This window comes from Conger conger, chromosome 7 (assembly GCF_963514075.1).
Source record: "Conger conger chromosome 7, fConCon1.1, whole genome shotgun sequence".
NCBI lineage: Eukaryota > Metazoa > Chordata > Actinopteri > Anguilliformes > Congridae > Conger > Conger conger.
Window position 1 is genome coordinate 55,073,828 of NC_083766.1, and position 18,563 is coordinate 55,092,390.

General features: G+C 41.4%; 1 protein-coding gene across 7 annotated transcripts in view; it reads left to right on the forward strand.

Annotated features, from left to right (window-relative positions):
- Positions 1-247: 247 nt before the first annotated feature.
- LOC133133109 (Friend leukemia integration 1 transcription factor-like) overlaps positions 248-18,563 on the forward strand; it is a 37,628-nt gene continuing 19,312 nt past the window's right edge. Inside the window, exons 1-4 of one of the 7 annotated variants that reach the window (XM_061249106.1) lie at positions 248-327; positions 16,958-17,169; positions 17,713-17,864; positions 18,256-18,459. In XM_061249106.1, coding sequence (XP_061105090.1) covers positions 17,039-17,169; positions 17,713-17,864; positions 18,256-18,459 — 487 coding nt within the window. In that variant the 5' untranslated portion in view covers positions 248-327; positions 16,958-17,038. The other 6 variants (XM_061249102.1, XM_061249105.1, XM_061249103.1 and 3 more) reach the window with 6 other exon arrangements.

The window sequence follows — 18,563 nt, forward strand, 5'->3', positions numbered from 1 at the left end:
CTCCCTCCTCCTCCCCCTCTCCCATATTTGTTTCTCCCTTCTCTGTTACTTATTTAAAAAGAAAAAAAAAAAACTAAACATAACCAGAGGACTCTCGCTTAAGCCGTGTGTCAGCATGTTTTGTGCCCCGGATGCTTTTTATCATCGTTCCACATCGGTCTGCCGTAGAGGGGCCCCGGCTCCAACTCACCCCCATCCTCCCATTGAGGAGGCTGGGCTGAAACCTCCGAATTCAACCCGAGGCTCTGGATCTTACGCTAATGCTAAATTTAGTCGCAGTCAGCAATCTGGCGATGTCTGATCAAAGCACCACCGTACTCAAGTTGTGTAAGTCACCCAAAACAATGGGGAGTGTTATGGCGATGTGGGGGAAATGATGTGGAAGGCGTCCAGACAGTTAGGAAATGCAGCTTCTGTAGCGCATCCTGGCCCGGTGTGTTTTTTCTCATTTATTCAAATGTATTTTTTTACCACCACAGGCTAATTTTATTTCTGAGTTACTGATGATCAATCAAGTCAAAAAGTGAGTTGAGTCTTGAGTTAGCTGCTTCATTTTCTTTTGAAACTTGCTTGTTGCTTTTTCTGTGAGCTGTAGTTACTTTTGTTGAAAATGACTTTAATTCCTTCCTTTCAAGGTGTACTCCTATTTAGTTTATGATTTATGGGGCAGAGACTAACGATGCATATAATTTACTGGCCTTCATCGATTGGTTTCTCGGCTCAACTGCGCCCTCTATCAATACAAAATTGGGTTTACAACATAAATCTTCAAAAGTTTGACTTCGTGACAAGTGAAAGGTCCGTTTGTCTACTGTTTCATTCCACATATATTACAATCGTTGTAGCATATGGGTTTGTTTTACGATACAATGGTCTTTTCTTGAGTTTCTTTTTCCTTATCTATGTATTCATTTCCTAAATATCTGGCACCATGAAGAAAGATGGAGAAAACAGCACAACATGTGACTGTGCGTGATTATGCCTGAGGGCAGGTTCAGTTTAAAAGCAGGGTCTTGGCCCCCTTCCATTCGCTTTTATTTCGTTGACTTCTGAAAAGTCAGAAGCCAAGATGCTGTTTGGGGGCTCGTGCGCAGCCAGGCTACGCTGAGCGGGAAGAATGCTGCGGTTTAGTCCAGCCGTTTGCGGCACTTCCCTCACGGTCGCAAAAAAAAAAAAAAAAAAATCAAACCGATTCGCTCTCGTCTGGCATCTTTGAAGCGTGGCTGTTTTTCTGTTTTGTTTTTTTCACCCCACACTCTTTGTTTGGAAGGATGCGTGTTGTTGTTCTGGCATATTTGTCTTCAGTTCCAGCTGTTTTGAAGCTCGTCTGACTGGAAGCACATCTGTAAAGCACAAGTCTGCCTCACACTTTTTGCTCTATTTTTTAAATTTATTTTTTTAAGAAAAATAGACCGGTTGAGGTGGCCAAACAAACACCATTCATCACGCTAAAATGGCTATTATTAAATGTAAAACCTTTAGATCGCTGGCTTCACTTGTATTAGTGAGGCTTCTCGTTACAGCACAATGAAAAAAACAAAAAAACTAGGAGTCAAGGAGGAGAGGATTTTAAAGCCCTGACTTGACAGAGTGTGAGAAGCTTTCTGTGCTAGTCACCTAAACTTTTTAAAATACCTTTTTATAAGTGCAGCGGTCGCAAATTGAATTTCTCCTAAAGAAAAACGAGCCAGGGTTCGCGGTTCCACGTCGGAGTCGTACTGGCTTGTAGCGGAGAGCCCTCTAGTGAGCTGATCGTAGAATTGCACACGTCCGACTGGGGAAGATCTACAGCCGGTTGCTTTATATGATCCAGATTTAACCGTCTGGAGGCACGGATTAATGAATTCTGCAGTCTGTGGAGCCGCACAGCACACGTCAGGCCCGCTTTGGCAGATGTGTCTGAGGGACGAGGGCCTCAAAGCAAATGTCTGGGAATGCATGGCATGAGACACCAAAGAGCGGCAGTGACTTCCAGGGGGCAAAGGGCCCTTTATTGAACCAAAGAACAGGCAGAAGTTAAGGGCTGCGGCATATTTATCGTATCACGCGTTTTTATTTAAGAGACACTGGGTTGAAAGTTGAACGATAAGCATAGATGTATTGCCTCGCGCTGTTTAATCTGCCCGCAGTCTATTCCGCGTATTTACGCTATTTCCATATTCTTTCATACTCCACGGTCTGAAATGCGTTGCCGTTGTGTACGTGCATTTACTTGCGCTTGTGTGATATCTAGATTTTGCATAATTCCTCCCTGGCATGAGTTCTCTGGAGTCCAAAGGAGGCGGCGACCACGACGTTCTTTCGGCAGGACCACACACACGCGCGCGCGCGAGCACGCAAACCCGCAAAGCCACATGGACGGTCCTCCTAGTCTCACGGGTTCATCTGCAGTGCAAACCCTTCCCCACAGCTGAACAGCGGGGCCAGCATAAGTGCTAAACCAAAGCTTACTACGGCAGCTAGGACACACGGTCGTGTCCATTGCTTGCCTCAGTCTCCCACAATGCCACAATACCAGCAATGCCTGTGCAAAGATTCAGCTTCACGTAAAAGGGGGAGCTGAATTTTATTTAGGTTGTCTGTCCTGCTGCAGTATCTCACAGCAGACTGAATTACACGTTGAGTGATTGTATTTATGAGGATATTTTTACATGGGCATAGGGCACAGCAATGTAGAAAGGCAATATCCCTTAGCTTTCCTCCCAAGTGTCCACAAGCGCATTTTCTCTCCAGAAGTACCTGCCTTCCCTGTAAACCTGTTTGTCTGCCATTTTGATTCCATTTGCCTAACACCACAGAGCCCTGGAAGGGCCTACCTGCAGTTTAAGATGGCATTGCCTTTGTAAAAACTTTACAGAAACTGACTGCAGAAATGTTATATTTAGTCACTGCTTACGCTACACCCCCAACCCCTACACCCCCCTTGCACTAATTGAGGTTGTCGCATTTCTATGGTTTTATGGTTATGTGTTTCTCTCTTTATGGTTTATTATGAATGTAATCTGTGTGTATTCAGGATTTTTGTTTCTAAGTTAGCGTGGCTAACTTCAGCTAGTGCTGATGTTGCATATATATTTGCTGGTCTGGAGGTGTTAGTCAGGCCTGGCTCTGTTGCTCATGTTAATCAGGTGAATAAACGTATGGTTCTCCTACAGAATAGGGCACTATGCATAAATCCATCTGAAGAATGAGTTGCAATGATTGTATATGAAAGTTTAGATAAATTCCTGAAAGCTAATTTAATGTAATGCTAATGCAATGCCTGTCTTGTGAGAATGTACTGAGCAGTGACTGAGTTTGCATTGGTTCCCACTGTCTGCATTCTATATAACTGTCACTCTAAATTAAATCCTGCTTTCTCTTATGCTACGAGCCAGCTTTATTCCCTTCAGAAAGCCTTTGAAAAAGGCCCATCTCCATCTCTGCCTCCATGTCTCTGGGTAATTATTTCAGCTAAACAAATAGCTAGCAAATTACGCTTCTGAAAAACTGCCTCCATTATTCCAGTTGATGTGATCGTAGATGTCTCCAGCGTGCAGCACCAGAAGTTTCTAAATAAAAAAAAAAGATTTCCCAGATTATTGCGGAATCCCTAGGGAATGTGAAACACTTTAAACATTCGAATACTTTGGGACATGGTGCACGAAACAAACTTTGTACTGCAGTCAATCTAAAAGACTGCAAACAGTCAGACTGCTGCTTCAAATAACCCAGCCAATACCAAGCTGTTAAAGTCTTATTTTACTCATGTGTAAATGTGTATTTGATCAAAGGCTGACAAGTATTCTTTGGCTCAATGTCTGTCAGACAGTTTGGATAAGTAGGTTGTATTGATTGAGATAATGTCCCTCGTTCCCTAGCTTGCTAAATGGGATTCTTGTTTGTTGACATTTCTCTTCAACAGATGGTTCAGTTTTGTTGTGCTTTGATTTTCATTTCCGCCAAAATTATATGGTGATGAGTTGTGGCCAAAAATATCAAAATAATTACTAACTCTATTGTAGGTATGGACAAAGAATGAGTAATAATAAAGAAAAATTATGATTAATGTGACTATTTTAGCTCCCACTGACAGCTCCATATGGATATGGCTGACTCTTGCTAGTGGACATTTCAGGGTATGCTTCAACTAGCTTCAAAATAATGATAAAGGCTTGCTTTAGCTAAAGCAAGGAACTTAAATTAAGGATAACTTATTATAATGCTGTTGCTTCTTATCCCATATAAAGGATTACATATCTACTGTAGAGAGTTAATTGAACTGCACATTTTACTGTACAGGCTATGGATCAGTACTCAAGGAAAAAAATATATTTCAATGCAACTGTTTATTATAATTATCATATACTGGCGACCTGCCCAGGGTGTATTCCTGCCTTTCGCCCAATGTATGCTGGGATAGGCTCCAGCCCCCCTGCGACCCTGATCAGGATAAGCGGGTTCAGATAATGGATGGATGGATGGATGAACTCTCATCTCCACATGGCACAGTTTCTAGAATTCAAACGAAACCTTGTGTACGTTTGGCTGCGTCCAATAAAGAAATCTAAAAAAATTTCGCATCGACGGTTGAGTCAGCGAACTCAGTCGGGTCAACGGGGCAGGAAGGCAGGCGCATTGACGACGCGTGTCACGAGCCCGAGGAGCACGGATACAATCACTGACTCGTGGTTTCCTGAACACAATAAAAGCTGTTGGTGCATAAAACCGTAATCTTTGCCTGCCTTTGATACTTTTTAAAAAGCCAATCCCCATTCACGAGCTTGGTCGGTCGTCTGTCTCAATGTAGCTGCGGCAATTAAAGGGGGGGGGGGGGGGGGTACTGCAGGATTGAGATATAAATGTAATATGAACAATATCTGCCTGGCTTGTTGATTGATCATCATCATTAGCCATTACTTTGTGTGTGTGTGTGTGTGTGTGTGTGTGTGTGTGTGTGTGTGTGTGTGTGTGTGTGTGTGTGTGTGTGTGTGTGTGTGTGTGTGTGTGAAGTTTATTTCATGACGTAGCTTGACAAATAGACACCCATTTCATCGGACAGCGAATGCGTTAGAAGTGGTGGAACGCAGGCTGCACAAAATTGGTTCACAACGGCGGTTTCCATTAACTAATTCGCACCGTTTTAGACAGCAGGCGATTTGACGCTTTTCTGATTTGACCACCGTGTAACAGTTTAATTAAATGTCTTTTCTTCCTCGTCGTTAAGGTTCTTTGAGATGTGTGGGGGTCGGTTGATTTCGGGTGTAAAACACGACCTCACACTTTCTTCTGTTTTACGATAGCGTTCCTATATTTCCCTTATTTCACGGTTGAGTTGACTAACTGCTCGTGCTCCCTCCTCCTGTGATGCAAGAGGAAGTCGGTTCCTCCTTTTCATTGATTTTGGCTTGATGGTCTTAGCTTCATTAACCTGTCCATTCCTAGCCTACATCCTGCTCTGCGGGCTATTTTTTCGCCTGGTATAAATATCTTACAGTGCCTGGTGTATCCTACCTCCGGAGAAAGGATCTAATTACTCCATGTGGAGAATCACCTTGAGCACCAATCGTCTTACTAACGGATGGAAATCAAACTTGTTTGAATCCTGTAACGACCCTATACGTTCCTGTAATATCAGCTACATGTTGAGCCATAATGATTCAAGTTTAAAATATAATATTTATTTTCTGCTCTCTGCTGCCAAGAACATGCAAATATTCGGGCATTCCTCGATTTTTTATCGCATCCTCCGGGTTTAAGAAAACTTACTGTACGTTGTCTGCCCATTTTGAAAATGAAAATTTAATTATGGCAGTTCCCACGGTATTCTGTGTCATTTCTGGCTCGAATGGATGACAGACTTTGGTGACCGAATGCTATGTCTCGGTAATTGCAAGCAAACAAACAAAACAAAAAAAATCCATTATAGGCCTACATATCATATGTTTTCATGATGATGGACAATAACCTCGCGCAAAAGTATGATGCTTAGTTATAATACAGGCAAGCACGATAGAGCTTATCTTACAAACAGCCCGCCAAAGAGGAAGGTAGAGGACGTATCAGTCCTCTTGTTGCTAGAGTCAGTAATTTGACACTGATGCGAAATGGTATGACCCTTTAAAAACTCGATATAGACACAAATTTATTTATTTCTTTCTTTCTTTATTTTATCTTTTCAGGAAAAAAAAAAATTTATATATTTATATATGTATATCTTTTTTTAATCTCTATTTCTTGCTTGGTTGATTTATTTCCTTTTGTCGTTATTGTTTTAACGATTATTTATCTGATGAAAGATAGCCTTCAGCTATAGGCTAACGCCATTAAGCTTATAGCAAACATTGTCTGAACGAGAACAATGACATACATATGCAACACATATCATTTGTTTGTGTCGTGAAGCGTTTTTTATGACAGCATACATTACTGTAATCTTTGAAACAACATAAACAATTGTAAATGTAAATAAACGTTTATGAATTCATTACATTGTCTCTTTAAAAACCCATGCTGTTAGTACTTTTATTTAAAACAAACAGCGTAGGGGTCCATCCAACCAGTACAAACAGTGATAGAATAAATCTAGCCTAGAATAGGATCAGAAAATTTACATTCTTTGGTAGTGTAAGTTCTACAGGTTTTGTTTGGGGCCCATAAGCAGCACATGTCAACGACCCAGACTTGGAGGTCCCCTTTCACCTGTAGGCTATTACTGAGAAAACTGTTTCAGTATGTTTCTCCCATTGTGTGATAGACTGAGGGAGTGCAGTGAGTGGAAGGAATGAGAATTCCATTCATAGAGAGTCAAGGGTTTTAATCGATACAAATATATGACAAATAATATTATTATTATTATTATTATTATTATTATTATTATTATTATTCATACAGTCCAGAGTACAGAGCCAAAACAACAAAAATCCTATCACTGTCCCAAAACATTTGCATTTAACTGTAGTTGATTTGTTGTGCAAATGTGTCCGTCGTATTTAAGTCAATATTCAAATGAATGGAAAATTCTAAATAATCCACTTGGTCTCCATACCTTAGGTCAGCCCTATTATTACTAAATGCAAAACTATATCTGGCATATTTTAGGCACATTTCCCCTCTTCCCTCGGCCACAGCCTCGAATAATAACAACAAACCACACAGGAGAAAGCTGTACTGCATATCAGACCACATGGAATATGAGTACATCTGGTAACACACTCAGCTACTTGTGGGGTTGGTTGAACTGTTTCATTTCCACTAGTTAAGTGCTAAAACTATAGGTTACACATCTGATTGGACCCAATTCTTTAGGCATTGTGGAGATTATTATTATCGGTAAAATTGTCAACGCCCTGTAAATGAAATGAGTTATTGGTTTGACACTGAACATTTTAATGAAGACAAGGAGGTAACAGGGAGGCAGGGCGACGGGTAACATTCAGCAATATGGTGGTGGTTCTCTTGTCTTAAACTATTAAACATGCTTTGCAGGGATAGCGGTCATACACATGTATCACTGAGAAAGACATTATAGTGGCTCACTAGTATGCTACAGCACCTAAGCATATAAGCTGGTATATTATAGAGAGAAACACGGAAGTTGCAGTCATATGAAACACACTGCAAGATGTATTTAACAGCATTTTGCATGGTTCAAAATGTTAGTCTGAGTACCTCAGGATATTTCACACCATGAACAAGAATTGCCTAAAAGCAGGATTTAAACAAATGGCCTCCTCTGCTTTATTCAGGCGAATCCACAGTCTGGCTGTAGTTTTGTTTGGATAAGGTCAGCAGAGGCCTCAACCATCCAATAGAAATAAGTCTCAAATTAATTATGGCCCCCAGAAAGAGGCCCGCCAGCTCAGACTTGTGTACTGCTGCCTGAATGTTTGACTGTTGCTATTTTAGCTTTCTTCTTCTTCTTCTTCTTCTCCTTTTTAAGAGAGAGAAGGGCCTAACTATAGGAGCAGAGAAGTGCAGACTCATCTCAGACAAATAATTTTGTGGTTTAGGAGAAAAGTAATACTTGCATCACAACTTCTGATTATGTTCATGGCTACTGCTACACTTAAAGAGAACGGCATGCACACCACCTAAGCACTTAAGTACATTTTTTATCAGTTTATTGAAACAGTAAATTTGGTCTATTATTATATTTTAAAAGGTATATTATTGTTTTAATTATAAATTAGGAAGGTGTCATATCCACATCTTGCAGTTTGGAAATCAATTCCAATGTAGTCATATTATATTGATTAAATTATTATTATTATTAGTATTAGTAGTAGTAGTAGTAGTAGTAGTAGTAGTAGTAGTAGTAGTAGTAGTAGTAGCAGCAGCAGCAGCAACAGCAGTAGTAGTAGGATTAGTAGTTATTGTTCTTTTATGTTGTTGAACATATTGCAAACTATACCATTGCTATTAATGTGTCTGTGTGCACGTGGGTGTGTTGACGTGCATGTGTAGGCGTGTGTGTGTGTGTGTGTGTGGGTGTGTTGGTGCCCATGTGTATGCATGTGTGTGTGTGTGTGTGTGTGTGTGTGTGTGCATGTGGGTGTGTTTGCCTGCATGTATTTGTATGTGCATGTCTGTGTTGCATTAGTACTCTCACCTCTCTCTCAGTAGAGGCCGGTTGTAGGAAGGCATATGTTGATATGATCAGTTTCGGGGCTTGTCCAGATGTCCCATGGCCTGCTGTATAAACCGACTTGCATTTGTTTACAGGCTCCTGATATTGTTTAGTGCAGCTTCATCTCAAGACCAACGCTTGCAATCTTCCCCCTAAGCAAAAAATGCCTCTATTTTTTCTCCTCTGCATTGGAATGGACTCATAAGAGTTGACCATTACTTCATCACGCAGCTATGTTTATCAAAACAAAAAAAGTGAGTTTGCACTGCAATTTCTGACACATGGAACAGACAGGGAGACCAGGAATGACCAGAGTCACACAACCCTGTCTGGATGTTAGTGAGCTTTAGTGACTCATGGATGTCCATATCCCAGCCTTTGCATAACCTTTCAGCTCTGCCTTGGTATATTTAACCCTATAAGCTGTAAGATCACAAATACACTATGTGATTAGAATGTTCTGAACTGAACATTCCAATGCTGATGTAACTATGACGACTGGCAACAGAAAGCAGTGGAGTTTCATATCACTGACTTTTGAAATAAGAAAACAATCCAACAAGCCCTCTTCAAATTAAAGGGTTAACAATGTCTGGTCCTGAGCATTCATGCTAGTGAATTGCACTGCCTTCAGCAGGTTTATGGCAGGTATCAAACACACCTTGGGTCTTGTCTCGTTTTTCAGATTAATTTCTGGGAGTGCTTTGTGAGTTGTAATATCAAAGTAATACACATGAAGGATGAAGCCCATACTGGTGTGCTATGGGAAGTGGATGCTCCAAAATTCTGATCCCAGCACAGAATGTCCACCCCATATTTCTGCTTTGGCCATGATAAGCATAGAGATAAAACTGATCTCATACCAGTTCCCAAGTGTAGCCTACTCTCGCAGTCTGTTTTCCAATAATTGCAACTGTGCTCCTAGGAAGTAGAAAAGCTGTGCAAAACCTAAAGATAAATAGAATCCTTTCAATATGTGCCAGACGTTCATTTTTGCAGCTTGTTCACTCAGATTATAAAATAAAAAAATTTCACACTGCACATGAAATTTCCCAGAGCACTTATGGTGCACCACTTCTAATAGGTCTACTATTTGTCTCCATCTTAATTTTCGGCAGACCTCATATCTAGCAGGTTAAATCGCTTCATACCCAGAGTTCAGTCACTTCTGTGACTAATGAGGTGTGCAACTCTGCTGTGGATGGCACTTACCAGCGACATTTTGAGGGAGTAAAGAAATCAATAAGACTTAGACTTTCGATTATTGGTTTTCATTACATTGCTTTACAATCCCGTTGCAGATGTGTTTATGTAGAGTGACTTACTATAATTGTCGCAGTCCCACACTGATTATTTCAAATGTTTTTCTAATCTTAGGAAAATCTTGCAGCTATAGTTCAGTGTATTCATTAACAGCTGTACATATTTATGAATCATTAGTCATTGCTTATGTTTCAAATAAAACATATCATCCATGTAATTGTTCGCAAATATTGTTTTTATGGAAGATTTCTGAAGTGAACCAGTCATTTTCACAAGCTACTAACAAAATGTTCTCCTGTTAGCACTAACAATCCAATAACAATAACAATCAACTAAGATTCTGTTTCATTTACAAATCAGTCTGTATCAGACAAATTAATATGCTTTGGTTCATTTTTCCAGGACCTATGGGTCACATACATAACATAGTATACTATCCCATCACCCTCCACAGCCCAAAGGAAAATGACCTCACTCTGAAAACACCGAGATGGATGGTCAGCGGTAGGAAATGTCCTGTTGAATTAGCTTTGAAAACACTTGAAGTTTTCAGTGATGATCTAGGCCCAACGTTCTCCTCTGATCCCCTGTTCTAGCTGACATATTAAACCCTGATGTTTTACTCATGATATACATTCTTAGAAAAATGGGTTCACAAAGAGTTATTTGGCTTGATTCCATAGGGGAACCCTTTTTAGTTCTTTATGGTACTCTGTCATTGGTGAAAACTGTGAAAACTCCCATACAAAGAACCACTTTGCCTGGCAAAGAACCCTTTAACTAGATAGGGTTCTTCTATGGAATCACAGGAACAGTTTTTTTTAGAGTGTAGGCTACCTGTGTACATGCAAAATAATAGCCATTTCTAAAGCATAGAATAAAGTTTCTCCCCTTAATTGCACTTTGCTGGATTAGCCTGAGGCTAGTGGAGGCCTTGACCCCAGCAGGATCCAGATGTGCCTCGCCGGAGGGGGCCTCTCCCCACACAGGACCCCCGAAATGGAGGGCAATCCACCTCCCGTCAGTTACGTCTCTTTCACCCGGTTCCTCCAACTCCCAGTGGGACGACCCGGTCGGTCTGGTCACCCTCACCCGGCTCCATGTCAGGACTGTGTGAAGGGCTTATGGCTGAATTGATGAGGGTCATTAAAACATGGGATTACATGGAGGGAAGAAGGACACACCAGACTGCTATTTTCCATATGAACAAAAACAGTAAACAGAGCCTTAGCGTTCTGCAGTCACAAATGGTGCATAATGTAGGTTACTCCACCTTCTACCAGTGCAATTACTAGGACCTTTGTACAATCCAGTAACTAAGCAATCTATGTGGTAATGATGTAATATGCTACCTATTTGATGCAACTAATTTCTTATTTTGCAATACCCAAAATAATGTAGTGCACCGGATCTTAATAGGCATACAGTCACTTTAGCTGCATTCTAAATGAATTGCAAGTGCTGTCTGTGGCAAAAAGCTGTCTAATATCCAATGTCAATTGCGGGGAATTGGGAGGGCGGACAAATCGGGACAGGGGTCCGGAGCACGAGACCCAAGATATTCCTTCCGTTCACGAGAGACACTTCATCACTGACCGAGGCGCTGGGAAGGAGCGCACGTGCAGAGCAGATTTCAGGAACTGCGCATCAGAAGCGCAGCCTCTTTTTTTTTCCTTTTTTTTTTTTTTGTATCCTTACTTTGGTCTGGGAAGACTGTCCCGAAGTTATATCGTTGAATTCCCTATCGCAGGTAGTACCAAGTTAACCTCGCCTTTCTTCGCGTTTGATTTACACCACGTTTATTGGCATTTTAATCAAATGCAGCTGCTTTCAAGGTTTTAGGTGTTGGGATTTTATATTCTTGTCAGACTGCAACGGGACCACAAGAAACCACAAGTCTACCAGAAAACTGCAAGTTTAACGACCAGTCGCAGAATATGAGGAAATGTATATACACATTTTGTGATTAAAGTACGGTATTCATTGTATTTCTATTTATATTTATTTGTGGACGTTATTTGGTTCGTTTTCTTTTAGCTAGTCAATACAGCATTTTCAAAGCAAAAATAAAGTTAGATTTGTAAATAGTTTATTAATTACCTCGTCATTTTTAGAATAAAAATGAGTCTCTTGGGTAACACAAAACATGCAAGCCTCCCCATACTTCCTATGTTCAATATAGTAGCGTATGTAAACAAGTATCACTAAATATTTCCGCGTTACAAAAACATAAGTGAAGGAAAAACTTCCATTGTTTTCAATCGCTTATCTCCCCTGGACAAGTATCCTGCTCTTCGATGTTGTAATGAAGGCAGGGCTAGATGTGACACACATTGCTTCCCTCTCAAAAGCAGTGACTTCACTTCCCAAATTTTGGAGGAAAAAAAATAGTCCCGTTAACCGTCTTTCTCTCCGCTACATATCGGGGGCTGGAATTAATTCTGCGGCGTGACATGTTTGGAATGTTGTTCGAGTACAGTGAAAGTTTCCCAGAATGGACGGAACCGTTAAGGTAAGGAGTTTTTGTTGTGGGGTTCGAACTGCGTTTCATTTCAGCTGGGCTGATCATCGTGCTTACGCATAGACACGGTGCTGGCTGAGTGCAGTTTTTTTTCTCAGTAAGCAGCAGCCAGATTTCCTTTGTTTCTCCTTTCCTTTCTGACAAAACTTTATAGAAACCGAAAAGTGTCTGTGGCAGAATGTGGTTATTAAAACGTTTTGATTCATATATACGTAGCTAGCCTATATACTTTTAAAGTAGGAAAGAGCGCAGGGCAGACGTGCGTCTGGGAAGTGATCATTTTTCCAGAATAACGGTGTTCATTCAGTGTTTCAAAAATGTCAGCGATTTGTTGTCTGTTGGGTGTAATTTCATATTATTTTTGAGAAACACGTAAAAGAGATGGATTGATGTTCCTTTTCTCGTGATTAAGCGGCTGCGCAATCGCCGTGGCACAGCGCCCCGTGGACCATCGTGCTATTATGTGTTCAGAACGTAGATTATGCCAAAACCTTTGAGTCTGAAACCAAGTAAATCTAAGAGATCCGCTACGAAGTTTGGGAAAGTGGATGTATGACTATGTTGTTTATTGTTTTAAGCAGATAGATCCAGTAGCGACGTGCTTTACTTTTCACTCATTACTTTGCGATGTCAGAGATGATAGCATCCACAGCTGTTTGCTCCAGCAACCGATTCTACACGAAATACGTTGAATTGTGATTTCAAAGTCAGTTGTAGCCACAATTCAGTCATAAAACGTCAGACTGAAGTATGATTTAATGAGTGTTATGTCTGGCCAGTAACTAAGTTGCATTAGCATAAAAGTGCATTTGGACAATTTTATGATATGAGACCACCAACTCTGGTTTCATGATGGCTGGTATTTTACCAGTGAGTAGCCAGGTAATGAATTTTAAGAGGTGTGTTTCTGTATTTCTGTAATTTATTCCGTTCATTAGTTTGTAGACCTTGGCTTGGGGCAGGTTCCAAAACTCAATAAAATATCATTTCAATGGCCAATTCCTGGAAAAAGCTTTTTTTTATTCCACTTAATTTACGCTATCATTTATGCATTGTGTTCATTAAAATAGGTAAAATAGGTTAATTACAGTGAATTGAAGTACAATTGGTGCTACTGTCAGTTTTGACTGCTGATAATATGGTAAAATAAGGGAGCTAGGCCACATTATGGCAAAGCACTGGGCCTGCTGTATTGATAATATTTATTTTATTTTTTTCATGGCCTTTGTCATCAGCATCAGTTCCAGAAGGAAACATTAGACTTTTAATTGTTAATAAAAAAAAATGTTTTAATGTACAACAGACGGCAAAGAAAAAAAAAAAAGATTCATTAGCCTATTACATGATTATAAGTATGTATTTTAACTTTAAAGTATGTATGTAAACTGCAGTTTTATGTATTTTTAATGACAACTTTAAGTCAATAAATATATCCACATACATGAGTTATCCCTTTTCCTTAATTGCATATTGATTACATGGATTAGAATGTAGTTATCTTTAGAAATAAATGTTAAGGCTTTCGGGGTCCCCATTGAAAAATTGTGTATTCTACTGGAACTGTAAAGACCAGCATTTTGACTGACTTATAACTGTATCTACAGGACCTCATCATTTCGGGTGTTTAATGAAGCCATGGTAGACTTCCTGTTCTACACAATCTGACTTCCTGTCAGGTTTCCTTTACCTCCTAAAACAAAAGACCCCCCATGCACACACACACACAAACACACACGAGTAGAAGAGTGTGAGACAGAAGGACACAGTGGACAGACTGATGGACATTGTTTTTCAGCAGATATGAGTTGTCCTGCTTGGAATAGAGCTAAATTCATTCAGCCCCCCTCCCCCACCCCCGCACCAACTCCCATTTGGCTCAGACCAGCACTCGCCCTGGTAATAGCTGTGGTTGGTAGTGGAATGCAATCTTTTTGCCGTACATCTGCACATAGAAAAATATGAGGGATCCATTTCCTCCTAGGGCCAGGGGTGACTGGTGGTGTTACTGCTATTGCAGTTCATGCCATTTCTATCACCGTTAGGTGTCCATTCAACTGTCATTTAGCTTGTTTTTCATTTAGAACACAGATTTAAGCAAGTATTGTTATTATTATTATTAATATTAATATTAATCTACATGACGGTCACACCTAGCGTGCCAGCTGAAATTATTTACAAATGTACTTGAGCATCAAACTTAGGGAGATGGTGGGAGGACCGAGGCTTTGTATTCTTCATCCTCCAGTTAAATTTATTTAATTTAATTCATATATCAGTTTGCTGAGAACAGTAGAAAGGCAGTACTGTCTCAAAAGTCTATGTTCTGTATGCCCTGTAAGCAGTGATTGAAGTGGGACGGTACTCGCTTGTTTTGCTCTTTGGAGTAGCAGACTTTTATTTGAGTACCGGCACTTATATTAAGTCTCTGTTACTGCTTTCTGCCTCCTGTTCAGCCATATTCTCTCCCCACCAGAAGACTATTAGCCCGGTGTTATTTGCCAGCGCTCAAAATCAGCCGGAACATACCGGTCGGTATGCCGTAGCCTACCGGGACTTCTGTTTCGCTCTTATTTATTTCCACTTCCAGCACTGCGTGTAAGTGATAAAAGGTGAAAACCCACTCCTTTGGGTTTCATCAGTCTCGTAGATTCACTCCGATGCACCGTGCCGTTGTTGTGAGCTGCCATTTGTGCAGCACTTGTATTGATTCTGCAAGTACATGTGCATTTTGGCAACCTTATTTAAAAAAAAATGCGGCCTCTATAATCTTATAACCCACATTCTACATGCCAATCATGAATTACTCTACAGTATGTGGTCGAGGCAGATATGAACCAAAAAAAAAGCTTAACGTGTAACAGTTTCTGCAGCCTAGCCACACTTATCGTGTAGGACTGACACATTAATTTACTGTTTGGCACTTATCAACTGCCAGCCAGTTTGTATGGGCCCAACAGATAGGGCCCAAGGATGACCAGGCTCTGGCAGTGTTCTTAAAATTGATTGTACGTCAGATTTATCTCGCCACATCACTGACAACTACTGAGCGCTTTCATTGCCTGAACACGGTGAGTGTCAAGTGCTTAAAGTTTGCGAGCTGCAGTCTCAACCCAGAGCTGTCAGTCATCTATTGATTGGCAGTTTCTGGAAATCGCAAGCGGAGAGGTACAGATAGACAGAGGTAAAGACCCATTACATGAGTCCAACGTGAACATTTGTCATGCTATTTAGAATTTCGATGTGCACAGAACTGATTAAAGTAATCTGCAATGACTGTGCGGTTCTTTAATCACCATAAACACATCTTTGCTGTGTTGTTAACTGATTTTTTACACATTGAGATTGTCTGTGCTAAATTAACTCGAACTCAACTCAAATCAGTATTGATTTACAATTCTATTCTATCAGACTTTATTTATTTTAAGCTGGATATTTATCCTTGGTAGATGTATTGACTTTACATTGTGAAATTGAAACAAAAACGATCCTGAACAAAGATGGTGAAGCCTGTACTGGATTAGCGGTCACATGCTTTATTAAGAGCCGTTTTTAGTCATTGTGTCTGATCAATGAAGTCCTCTAACTGCTAATTCGATTAATGTCGGCAATCCTGCTTTGTTAAATTGGACATGACTCTCCTCAATTAGGGCTGGTTCCGTCTGGTGGGCTTTGGAGACACCTCGGCTAGCCAGAAAAGGCTGAGACTTGTTTGGCGTGCGTCCGTTTGACGGATAGGCTTCCTTTCGAGACTGGCACTTTGTGCGCATGGCGTGAGCAGGATCAGTGGCATTTGACCCTGGCAGGATGGGGACAGGATTAATTACGCTGGCAAACGGGACATTCCTGGGTTAATATTTGTGGACAGGCAAAGAGGAAGGATACCCTGACACAACAAAGAAGTTTCCAGAGGAAACTTCTGTGGACCCCTTCTCTGTTTGTTTTCTTTAATAAGAGCTACATTGTTCCAGTCGACCCCCGCTGGACTTGGGGTTAGAACTTCTGTTTCTGTTCAGCACACGCGACCGTCGACCGGGAGAGAAACTTTGCAGATGTGCGTGTTGTAAGGGAAGTTCCTGATACACGCAAGTGCGTTTACTGGAAGCACTTGTGCGGAGTCCTTAGAACCTGGCCTTTGTGCCTGAATAAAATTATTTTAGTCCACCATTGAGGGTCATTATTTTCAGGGTGCATTCAGGCTAACATTTTTAGGTGGTTACTGTTTCAGTTTTGTTTTGTTATTTTTTTGCACATTAATATTGATCTTTGTTGTGGTCTTCATGAGTGATATGGTGAATTAGCTTACTGGAAATGTAAATCTCTAACAGGGCTCGGCATGACACTAGATAATGACCTTAGTATTGTATTAGGTCATGACTTCATGCCCCAATGCAAAATATTCATAAAATCAGTCCTGAAGTAAAACCAGTTGAGAACCAGTGCACTGGAAAATAGGCTTTGTAACACAAGTAAAATGTTATTGGTCTATGTACATGGGAAAATGAAGTAGCTAGTTAACGATACCGCTTGTCTAGGATTATGTGAATTATTCCTGCTTTGTCCCCTAGGAGGCGCTGTCAGTGGTGAGTGAGGACCAGTCTCTTTTCGAGCCTCCATATGCTGCACCGGCGCCCCTCCCCAAGACGGACATGACACCCCCGGGACCACCGGACTACGGGCAGCCCCACAAAATCAGCCCCTTACCCTCCCAGCAGGACTGGCTCAGTCACCCGCTACGCGTGAAGCGCGAGTACAACCACGTCAACGGAGCAGGATCCAGGTCTCTGGCGTGTTTTATTCATCACCCCATCTTTCCCTGCTTTCTCTCTATCTCTTCCCCCCCCCCCCCCTTTCTGCTGACCGTCATCTCAGAGATTGCCAGGGGCAACTGCTGTCACAGAGTAAAACCCGGAACTGCTGTTTTTACTTCAATCAATGTTCCAGATCCAGATTTGGGAGGGTTCCAGGTTTTACCCAGTGCAGTTAGCTGGCTAACTCAGAAATCCTGCTTCGCGAAATAGGGCCCATGATTGTTATTGGAGTTTTAAACTTGAATTTGTGATTGAGTTTGTGGTAAAAGTCACTGGCGGCATTTTGGATGTTCTGATGCACTGAGTAATCATGCTTCATGATACATGCCCCTGGATAATTGGACTGAGTAAATAAAAGAATAATCCATGAATAAAGCATTAGTATTGGTAATATTAGAACAGCCATATTTTCCAACACCAGGTGGGTGATATCTGAATACCTGAATGACACACGTGTTCTGGGAAGTGAGTGGGTTTTGGGGGTAATTTTGGCTCTGACTGTGCTCTGACAGGGGGTCCCCGGTGGACTGCAGTGTGGGAAAGTGCTCCAAGCCGGTCTGCGGGACAGAGGGGTCCCAGATGGGCTACGGGGGCTACATGGACGAGAAAAACGCACCGCCCCCTAATATGACCACCAATGAGAGAAGAGTTATCGTCCCGGCAGGTGAGAGATTACTCCGCCCTGCCATTCCTAGACCCTGTGTGTATATTACAACATAGTGACCCCATGTGTATTTATTGACCTACTGCATATACAGTATATTGTGAAATGTGGTTCATATGGAGTGACCATGTTTGAAGTGTGGTTCACATGGAGTGATCATGTTAGATGTGTTGTTCACTGGAGTGACCATGTTTGAAGTGCTGTTTACACTGAGTGACCATATTAGAAGTGCAGTTCACATGGAGTGACCATGTTAGAAGTGCTGTTCACACTGAGTGACCATGTTAGAAGTGCGGTTCACACTGAGTGACCATGTTAAAGTGCGGTTCACATGGAGTGACCCTTTCTGAAGTGTGGTTCACACCGAGTGACCGTGTCCCATTCCCCACAGACCCATCCCTGTGGACCCAGGACCACGTTCGGCAGTGGCTGGAATGGGCCATCAAAGAGTACGGGCTGCTGGAGGTGGACCCGTCCTCCTTCCAGAACCTGGACGGCAAAGAGCTCTGCAAGATGAGCAAGGAGGACTTTCTGAGACTCACCTCCATGTACAACGCAGACGTCCTTCTGTCGCATCTCAATTACCTCAGGGAAAGTGAGTAATCCTCTCTTCATTGGCTGGATTTGACCACAAACATCTGTAGAAGGCGTAATAGATCTTATCGATTAATAACCAGAAAATCTATTTATGAACGAGAC